Genomic DNA, 10,499 nt, shown 5'->3' on the forward strand with positions numbered 1-10,499 from the left:
TGACGTCCTCTGCAGGGCGATGAGTGCTTGCTGCCCGTCTCCCTGGAGGGCCGGCAGAGGCTCAGCACAGCTGCGCAGACAGTGCGCCAGTGTGGCTGTGATAAGTGACTCCGGGTGTGGGAGAGGAGCTTGAGGACCCAGTCTGCTGTCCCTGTCCCCATGTCTGCCCATGCTGAGCTGGTGCCCGAACGTGGAGCTTGGTGGGAGCTGTGTCTCTGGCCTAGATGGTGTAGAGAAGTTGGGGGCCCCAGGTGGACAGGCCCCGGACTTGGAGTGGCCTGGCTGAGCTTCCTGGCACCGACAGTGCTGGGCTACACCAGCCCCTTAGCCCAGCGTGACACAGGGCCCCTCCCAGGGCTTCTGCCCCAGAAGAGCCCCCTGCAACGGGAAGGTTGCACAGGCTGCTCATGAGATTTGGAAACTCCCGGCCCCTGGTCTGCTTCCCTCCTCACTGCACTCCAGTTCTAGATTCTGTGCTGGGTGGTGATGGGCAATGTGGCCCTCAGGCCAGTGGGCCTCTGATGAGGGGGCTCAGAGGGTAGAGAGACTGCAGGGCCACCTCAGATGCCCCATCTGCCATGCGCTTCTGCCCTTCCTGAAAATCCCTGTTGAAGGGGGTCCTGAAGCCAAATCTGGGGGCCCTCTGAGTCTCAGGGTCCTCCTCTCTGAAATGGGCAAATTCTTTGGCCCCAGTGGGTACATGGAGGAAGGCTGGGTTTGAGTCTAAGGAGGGTCAGAGAAAGGGACCCCACAGAAGGCCAGAGGCCTTCCCAGACTTGGCCAGGGAATAGGGCCCAGGAAACCCCAGCCTCACCCCCTCTACAAGAGGAAGCATTCTGCCCCCATCTCCACCCTGCCCACAGCCCTGGGCAAATGTCAGGGACCACAGTCGGGCTGGCTGTGTGACCCTGGGCAGAGGGTGCTCCTTCCTGCCTAAGTGCCCACAGCAGCAGCTACAGGACCCTGTATAAATTCCTCCTAAACTTCCCAGGAGCCCCTGGACGGTGGGAAGAGTGAGTGCTACATTCGGGCCAGGATGGGCAAGGTGGAGGCGGGGCTGGGGGCTGCCCTCAAGAGCCACCACCAGGCCCTCCACAGCCAGGCCACAGCTCCATGCAGGGCCCACAGGGTGGGTGGGGTAGGGTTGCCAGATGTCCAGGACCTGAAGTACACGCGGCGGTGGCCCAGGGAGCCGAGTGAGGGAGGGGACTGCAGGCGGTGGCGGGCGCAGAGGGGGCCTCATGCACCGCATGCGCCTACTTCATGCCGCTGCGCAGCACCTGGTTGGCTGCGATGAGCATGACGCTAATGATGAAGGCGATGGCGAAGGCGCAGATCAGACTCTTGCGCACGCACGTCTGGCGGATCTGCTGGTTGGAGCAGGCTGTGGCCGCCCGCCAGGGAGCACCAGAGAGAGACAGACGGGGACAGCGAAGCATGGAATCAGGAACCGCCTGCACTTCCACACACGGGCTTGTCCCATGGGACGCGCAGGGACACAAGGCTTGGGGCTGGCAAGGAGGCCCCCAGCCGCCCCCTGTCAACCCCTGGTTCCTCCTCCCCCTGCCCAAGCAGTTGGCCTGCCCATGGGGTACCAGGGGTCGGTCACTCACTCTCCACGTCCACGGGGCACTCCTCAGCTGTGCCCAGGTGGCTTTCCTCCTCCGTCATGATGATGTTCTCGATGTCCTTCATGGACAGGTGCTCACAGAAGGTGTCGTACAGCAGCCGCTTCAGCTCATCCACGGTCAGCTTCTGCATGTCGCACTTGCAGAGGGGAGGAGACACAGTGCTCTGGCCACTGCCACCACCACAGCTGCCACCCAGAACCTTGCAGCCACACAAGCCCAACAGGCCTCCAGACTCTGGAGGACTGGAAACCACTCTATTCCTTGAGTCCTCAACCACACCAGCCCCCCCCCCCCCCCCCGTCTCCCCAGGGAGCCCATGGCTCTCTGGGAGACAAGACATCCAGTGGATAGAAGCCTGGGATAGTCATTCCCCTTTACAGCGTGGCCCTGGCTATTCACTAGCCCCAGTACGGCCCTCCACAGTGTGCACATCCTAGGTCCCAACCAGCCAGTGCATACCTTCCAGAAGACGGTGTCAAAGTCAGTGCCATGAAACTTCTCTGGGATCCCCGAGGTAGAAAGCTTGGGTCCCAGGAGAGTCACAAACTCCTCAAAGTCCACTTGGCCGTCGCCTACGGCAAGCATAGGTTCAATCAGTGGCCAGCTTACAACTGGGCTGGGTCCTGGGCCACCTCAGGCAGGTCCCACCTTCTCTGAGCCTTGAGTTATTTTCAGGGACACATAACATCTGCCAAGCTCTGGGCTGATGCTAAACTCACCAAATATGATGAGGCCCCACCTGGTAAAATGGAGATGGAGTGCAGCAGGTGGGCCCAAGTAGATAGGAGACCCTCAGAGTTTACTCAGAAACCACGGCTTCCCAGCACCCTGCTTCCTTCCCCCGGCAGGTGTGGGGCCTGACATTCTCCCCACACAGAGAGCTCAGGGCACAATCTACCCAGACCACCACCTGCTCTCTAGGTGGATAGGAGGCAGGGCTGGAGGCCCACAGTGAGGACGGGGGGATGAAAAGAGAGGACTGGACATTACTGGTCTTTTTTACTCGTTTTTCTTTAATAAAATGCCAGGTGGCAAATGCAACTAAATGATTTTTTATTTGGGGTGAGGGGACCTGGGGTATTTAGTATACCCTTTCTACTTTCCTGTATTTCAAAAATTGCTCAGGGGGCACCTGGCTGGCTCAGTTGGTAGAGCATGAGACTCTTGTCTCAGGGTCATGAGTTCGAGCCCCACATTGGGTGCAGAGATCACTCAAAACTTAAAAAAAAAAAAAAAAAAAAAAAAAAAGTCTTAAAAAAATTGTTCCGAATACAGAGCAAGAGAGGCAGAGCTTCTGACCTCCGTGTGTGGATATGATTGGGGCCATCACACTCTGGCCTCTATTCTCTAGGCTGATAAATGGGTCCAGACCTGGCTGCATACTGCTATGGGCTTAGGGGGTGCCTGGGAGGGAGAGGCTCAAGGCCTCAGAGGCCCAGGTGAGGGGTGAGGAAACTGAGGCAGGGGGTGATGCTCACCGTCCATGTCCAGCCGCTGGATGATAACTTCCAGCTCCACCTCATTGGGCATGTAGCCCAGGGAGCGCATGGCTGTGCCCAGCTCCTGCTTGGAGATGAAGCCATTGCCATCGCGGTCAAAGACTTTGAAGGCCTCACGGATCTCTGTTGGGGGAGAGCAGATTGGGACCTCGTCTCTGTCCTCACACCCCCCCCCCCCAGGCCCCCAGGATCCCCAAACCCGCAGCCTGAGCACAGCATTGAGAATCCACTATGGAGCCTGCAGGTCTGACTGATCAGAGACAAGTGTCAGGTGGTCCAGGAGTCCACCATAGCACTCCCTTCTGGAAGCTCAGGGCAAGCCAAGCTGGGCAGTAAAGCTGTGCCCAGGCCCGTGGCACTGACGAGAGAGGAGAGCGCATTCAAGGTCTCAGCCTTTGCTTGTCAGGCTCCCACAGCCTCTCAGGGCGTGCTCACGACGACCCCGTGTGGCGGGTAGCATGAGTCCCACAGGGCGGGCTCCTGGGGCCTGGTAGTGGTGGCTTCTGTGAGCTGCCAAAGGCTTCCCTGCCCACCCCTCACTCCTTCCGTCCCCCACACTCCCTCATTCCCGTCACATGCTTCCTCCCTTGGGCTCAGCTTAGAAACTCCAGCCAACACTCCTTAATGGTGCCATGTGGGGCAGCCACCATCTCCGGCTCAGGGCTGACAGGCCTGCCAACTCCGTGCAGACTGTCTCCCCAGCCCAAGGTTTGGGGGAAGGCAGACACTGGATAGAGGGGCCACAGCAAGCCCAGGCCTGCTCAGATGTGGGGATTTTCCCTTGCATTGTACAGAAAGGGAGACTGAGGCCGGAGGACCTGGGTGACTCAGGGGTGGAGAGCAATGCCCTGGGCTGGGAGCAGTGAGTGACCTTGGGTCAAACTCCGTCCCACCCACAGTAAAATGCCCAATAGTGATGTGGGTATGACAAGAGTTTTACCAAAGATGTCTAGAAACTGCTGAGGGGTCCTAACCTCTCTCTGCTCACCTTCATTGTTACTCGGCCCAGGAAGGGCCCTAAAGAGCATTTTCCTTTGGTGGGAGCGGGAATCTCACTCCTCCCACACCCTCTCCGCTCCAGCTCCCTTGTTCAGTTCACCTGCCAGCCTCTTGGCCTTTGCCTGAGCCTTCCCCCAAGACTTCAACAGGCACAATCCTGTCCCTGGGTGTAGGTGTGGGTGTACTTGGAAGCAGAGACAGATGAAAATGCTCCACACTGCAGACCTGTAAACTGAGGCATGGAGAGGCAAAACAGCCAGCCCAGGGTCAGTTTGGAGTTAAGGCTGTTTCTGGTGAGAGCAGAAGTTAGGTTGGCCTAGGCCTGGCCTTAAAGGTCTATGAGCCCCTAAAACTGATTGTGGAATCCTGTGCCACGCAGTTATTCCCAGATCCCACTGGCCCCATTGAAGACTAGGGGCCATGGCAAGGTGGCCATGACCAAACTTTATCAGGTTCTTCCTACCTGGTGTCTGCACCCAAGGCCTGGAGGTTAGACCAGAGGGCATGCAGGCCAAGACAGAGACAGCAGGCTACAGTTGAGATGTCTGGGCCCCCAGACCACCCATCCTAGGCTGGGCCTGAGAATCTGGTCGAACCAGGGGCCCCTAAGCCAGAAAGGAGCTGGGATGGGAAATGTGGGCCCAGCCCGGGGATTTCTATAAACCCCAGATCGGAACTCCAGGCCAACTCCCACCTAGGGTTTTCCTGGGCCACTGATGAGGTGGTAAGCTCCTTATCACCAGAGGTATATATGAACGGACACCCAGAGTCATGGAGGCTGCTGAGGAACTCATATCGCTTGGGAGTCTCTAGGTAGAGATTAAGGCACTGGCCATGCAACCAGTTACACCCTCTGCCACTTTCACCGCCACACACACTTGGGTTTCTGGCCAGCACTGTTGCCCTCCTGACCAAGCCACAGGCTCTGTCCACCCCAGGTGTCCTGAACTCCAGCACTAGGAACCTGTTCAGCCTTGCTAAACACCAGCACTGCTCCACATCCAGGCCTTCGAACATGTGGCTCCTTTTGCCCGGAACTTCTTCTCTTCACCATGGTAAACTCAGACGCATCTCAGGTTCCCAGCATGGACTGCATCACCTCCTTGGTGTCCTCCCCGCCTCCACCACCAGCTGACTCTGGCTTTCTTCTGGGCTCCCACAGACCCTGTTCTTCCCTTGCACTGACCACACTGGATTGTGAATTAAGAGTGCCATGAGGGCAGAGGCCAGGTCGGTCTTGTTCACAGCTGGGTCCCCATTTCCTGCAACAGTCCCTGTCTGTCGAGCATAAACATCTGCTGACCTAGTGATTTAATGAATGAATGACTGATTTGGAGAACCTACCCATCTGGAGCACACAGAGAAAAGAGCTGAGCAGAAGTTCATGCACCACTTGGTGCGAAGCCATCATTCAGAGCCCATTTACTCCTAGTTTACAAACAATCCTGGTAGGAGTAAGCATTTGCTTTCTGCTCCCCAAGCAGGCAAGAAACATGAGGGAAGACTGAGAATGCTGCTTGTCACCTTGTCCAACCGCCAAGGACCCCACCCCTACCCACCCTATGGGCCACCACTGAAGAGCGGAATCAAGCTGAGGGCAGGGTCGAGGGTGCCACCCCCAAGATTTCTGGGTCAAGGGCTGGTTTTAGAAGGAGGAGCCCAGGGTCAAGCACCCCATTTTTCTGGGTCCTCAGTTTCCTCCTCTGTAGACGCCCATTTGGGAGATCACAAGGTGGGATGGCAAAACCCTCAACCCACGGTGGGGCTGCAGTGGGTGCTGGCCCCCTCCCCTGCCATGAGCTGGGGTCCAGGCTGTTCCTCCTACCCTGGCAGGGGCCGGGTATGGCCCCCAGAGCCCATGGCTGCTTCAGTTGGAGCCCCTGACGTTCCTCCGAGAGCTCTGAGGAAACTCACTGAGCTGGACAGGAGACAGTGAAGGACAGGTGAGTCTTGGGTTATGTGGGCAGGTGACAGACCCTGAGGCATCCCCGCAGGTCCCAAGAGGCACCAGCACTCTGTCGGGAAGCTGGAGTCCAGAAAGGGGGCGCACACGCTGGAGGTCACTCGCAGAGCAGGGGCAGTGTCTGTCCTCTGCAGCAGCTGCCATTCTCCGCGGCATTGGCCCCACGCCCCACCACTCTGGCGTCCCTGAGTTTCCAGTATGCGCAGAGGCGGCTGCTGGACTTGCAGGGAAGAGGGGCAGGATAGGGGACTCCCCCACCCTCCATACTCTGAATGCCCTATTTGGCCACTGTCGATGCAGGCTCCACTGTCTGAATGAGCAGGCCAAGTGCCAACCTCAGAACTCTGCCCTGGTGGCTGCCTGCCTGTCTGTCTGTCTGTCTCCTTTCTCTTCTCTCTGGCCAGAAAGGGCTGGGCCAGGGCCTGCAGCCACCTCACTCCTACCCTCAGGTGCTCAAGTCCGTTGAGGCCACTGGGGCCAGCCTCTGTGCTCCTGCAGACCCTGGAGGGCTTTGCTGGGTGTGTATGTCATGGCCGGGATGGTGGTGGAGCGGGATGAAGGGAAAATCTGGAAAGCCTGTGCCTCTTCTCAGGGTCAGACAGGCTGCAGGCCAGTTTGGCCCAGCCACATCTACTCTGCCAACTTGCACTCATGGCTCCCCAGGGTCACAGGCCCCCAGACGCCTTTGTCAGACCTTCAAGGACTCTTCTACCCAGACTTTCCCCAGATCCTGCCTTCCGGACCTGTCCTACTGCACACCATGGGTCCCTGACTCCAGACCTTTCACCCATCTCTCTACACTCCAGGCTCTGACCCATGCAGGATTCTACCCCCCCCCCCGCCCCCTCCTTGGCCTCCCCTGCTGCTGCATCTGAACCCGTGAGCCCGCCGCTGCGTGCCAGGTCCCTGGATGAGCACCTCCATTGCATCCTCTGTCACCGGCAGCCCAAGGGAGTGGCAATGCCAAGCCCCTTTTACAGATGGAGAAAATGAGGCAAGAAAGGCAAGTGATTGTCCAAGGTCACTCCATGAGTTGATGGTGTAAAGACCTGAACCCAGTGCTGCCCGGCTGGGAAGCCCTCATCTACACCCTGTGCTCTCCACCTCCCTTACTGGTCCCTCTCCCCCTCAGATTAACCGCCCCCTGGATTTCTGCGGCAGGCACATAATGTCTGCAGCATTTCATCCCAAGCTGCTGGGCTCCCTCTTCTCTGCACATGTGGATCCTCCACCGGTGGGTGTCCTCCCAGCAAAGGGCCTGGGTCTTATCCAGACGGCCTTGGGCCAGGAACACTAATGCAGGACACTGGCAGGGGGGTGTCACCTTTTCCATCTAGCCCTGGCATTCAAGGACCACTGGGGCCTACAGAGACTTGGTCCCTCAAGAGAGCTTTTGGGTGCCTACAGCCAAGACAGAGGTCAGTCACGGAGGACTTTTTGCCCTCATCTACAGCTGCTCACAGGCTCGGAAGTAGGCTGGGGCCACCCAGGCATCTGCTTGTTCCACGACCCCCACTTGACCACCCCAAGGAGGGCCTTGCCCTTCAGATGCCCCCTGCCAGGGTCCCTCTGCTCCTCAGGGCCCAGGAGAAGGGGACAGGAGAGAAGCAAGGAGTGCGTTTGGTGTGGCTGGTGACTAACGCTGCTGGGTTCCTGCCAGTGTGTCTGCCAGGCGGCCCAAGGGGAGCCTGCGGCCTCCTTGCCCCTGCACTGCCCTCCTTATGCCTGCTCACCCCTGCAACCCAGACTCTGCTTGGCTTCTTAGAGGGTCTGCACCCCAGGGCTGGGAGATCAAGAGAGGAGAGACCCCGTGAGACATGGTGGGGTGCTGGAAACAAGGATAGGGAATGAGGTGGAAGCTGCCAGGATTTGGGGGGGACAATGTTGACCCCTGCCCAAGTGGCCAGCAGGAGGGTATGGAGGAAGACCCATGGAGGCAGACACTGGCAGAGGGTCGGGGTGGCTCAGGGCAGGAGGAGACAATGGTGGGGAAGTGACAGCCTCTGTCCCATCCCCTGCCCTCTTGGTCCTCATCATACCTCTTCCTTTTCCCAGGCCCTGGGCAGACAGGGAAGACACCTGGGCTTTGGGGTTCAAGGCTAGAGACCCAGCTGTATCACTCATCTATCTCTTCTGCTCACATCAGACACCAGACCCCATCTCGGTGGCTCTGACAGCCTCTGGTGGCTTTCAGGGGACTTGAGAGGAGCAGGTGGCTCATAGCCTATGGTGCAGTGTGGTTTTGGGGGGGTGGGGGTAGCTACCTTTTTCTCTTGATCTTCCCCTCACCCAGTCTGACTCCCTTGAGATCTACCCTCTCTAGGGCTTAGGAATGAGGGAGGACCTCTCTCCATGCCTTCCCCTGTGCTCCCATCATCATCCCTGACTGCACTGGTGTCTCAGATACACCCCCTTAAGCCCTGATGAGCACTGGATCTCAGAGATCCCTGGACCCAAGATAACCAAAGGGAGGCCCAGCCTCTGGGTGATCTCAGCCCTTTACCCAACAGCAGACAAGTAGATCCCAGGGGTCCAAGACTCCCATCAGCCCAGAACCCCCACTCCACACCAAATAGGGCCCTAGGAGGCCTGGGAGAAGGGAAGACTGAACACCTGCCCCCAGCCCAGGAGGGAAAGAGCTTACAGGCCCCAGGGGGCTCACTGCTCCCCAGAATCTTTGGTCCAGGGATTCCAGCCCCTGACCTCTGCTCAGATCTGGCCTAGACCCTGCTTTTAAGGTCCCTCATTCATGTTGAGAGACAGAGAGACTCTGGGGGGCTAGATTTGGGTCCCAGCCTCTGTCTTTCCCTTCCAGGCTTGGTTATCGAGACCAAGCCGCCCAATCTGGCCACTTGTTGTCGCCACCACCTCCTGGGCCGCCCTCCCGACGCTCTGGGCTGGGGGTCCCTGCAGGGCTGTGGGGAAGGGGCTAAGGCCGCAGGAGGAACTGGGGACAGCCCCGCAGGCGTTAAGAGCAGGGCAGTCGCCCTCTCCCCTTCTCCGGCTGCCCGAGCAGATTGGATTTTAAAAGCGACACGAGCGGAATGTCAATTCGAGCGCAGAGCCGCGGGCGGGCGCCGCGGAGGGGATCAGGATGCGGGTGCTCCGGCCGGGCCCGCGCGGGGGACACAGCTCGGACCCCCACCCAAACCGCCGCGTTGCCGCACCGTCACCGCGGACTGCGCGGCCCCGTGACCCCGCTGCGGGGCTCAGCAAGTTTCCGCAGCGCGGGGGACCATGCGGACGGGGGCTGGGCCGCCCCTCAGCCTTGGCAACCCCCACCGCGGCACCCAGAGGTGTGAGTTGGTCCTGACTCCCCACGCAGCTGCTCGCTGGAGCGCCCACCTGGCAGCCGGCACCTGAGGACGGCCCCCCCCACCCCCTGCGCCCCGAGTTCGCGCTTCACCTGGGCGCACAGGTAGGAGGGCGAGCGGGTGGGGGTCCCGGCGGGGCACTCACCCTCCAGTTCGTCCTCAGGGATGTCCACGGGGCGCTGCTCCGACAGCAGGTTGGGCACGGTGTAGATGCCCCGGTACATCAACGCCGCCGTCACCGGGTGGAACGGCATCTTGGAGGCTCCGCGCCCGCCCGCCCGCCGCAAACTTTGAGGTCGGGGCTCATGGGCCGGCGGCGGCCCCGGGGGCGGCTGGAGCGGGCGCGGCGCGCGGTTGCGGAGGGCGGCCCGGCGGCAGCAGCGGTGGCGAGGCGGGGGGCGCCCCTCCGGGGGCCTAGCGCCCCCGCGCCCCGGGCCACCGGTCCATGCCGCCCCCTCCCTCGTCCGGCTCCCGGCCGGGGCCCCGCAGGGGCGGCGGGGGCGGCGCCGTTCGGGCCTCTCCGCTCTGGTCGCCGAGCGCTGCTCCCGCCGCGCCCGCTCCTCGGTGCCCCGCGCGCTCCGCGCTGCTCGCCGCCCGCTAGTCCGCTCGCCGGCGCGGCCGCCCGGCCCGCCGCTCCGGCTCTCGCCGCCTCCCGTGCTCGCTTGCTCGCTCGCTCTGTGCCGCGCTGGCTGCGCTCCCCGCCTCCCCCGCCCGCCCGCCGCCCGCCCCCTCTGCGCTCTCCACCCCCCCTCCCGCCCCTTCCCGCCGCCGGCCCCTGCGCGGTCGCCCCTAGCCCGCCGCTGCTCCTTCTCTCCTTAGCCCCAGGTTCCCCTTTCCCCCTGCGGAGGATCACTGTCCCTCGCCCAGAGTCCGCAGCTACCAAGACCAAGGTGGGGGTGGGGCCCTTCCTTCCTGCCCCTTGGCCCGCCCCCACCCCCCACGAACAGAACAGGGAACTGAGGACCAGAAGAGACCTGACAGAGAGGTGAGATGGGCCCCAGATGCCTGGGTCCTGGAGGAGAATCATACAGTATTGGTGTCAGGAGGGGCTCCAAGATGGGGAAACTGAGGCTGAGAAAGAAGGGCGTTGACC

At 60.7% G+C, this 10,499-nt stretch overlaps 1 protein-coding gene across 1 annotated transcript; it reads right to left on the reverse strand.

Annotated features, from left to right (window-relative positions):
* Positions 1–23: 23 nt before the first annotated feature.
* CABP7 (calcium binding protein 7) lies at positions 24–9,980 on the reverse strand. The gene is made up of 5 exons (XM_045459322.1): positions 9,552–9,980; positions 3,110–3,253; positions 2,091–2,203; positions 1,614–1,767; positions 24–1,384 (listed from the first exon to the last, which is right to left on the reverse strand). Exons 1-5 carry the CDS (start codon positions 9,658–9,660, stop codon positions 1,257–1,259), a joined length of 648 nt encoding a protein of 215 aa, XP_045315278.1. The 5' UTR covers positions 9,661–9,980; the 3' UTR covers positions 24–1,256.
* Positions 9,981–10,499: the final 519 nt, after the last annotated feature.

The sequence above is a fragment of the Leopardus geoffroyi genome, chromosome D3 (genome assembly GCF_018350155.1).
Source record: "Leopardus geoffroyi isolate Oge1 chromosome D3, O.geoffroyi_Oge1_pat1.0, whole genome shotgun sequence".
In the NCBI taxonomy this organism is placed as follows: domain Eukaryota; kingdom Metazoa; phylum Chordata; class Mammalia; order Carnivora; family Felidae; genus Leopardus; species Leopardus geoffroyi.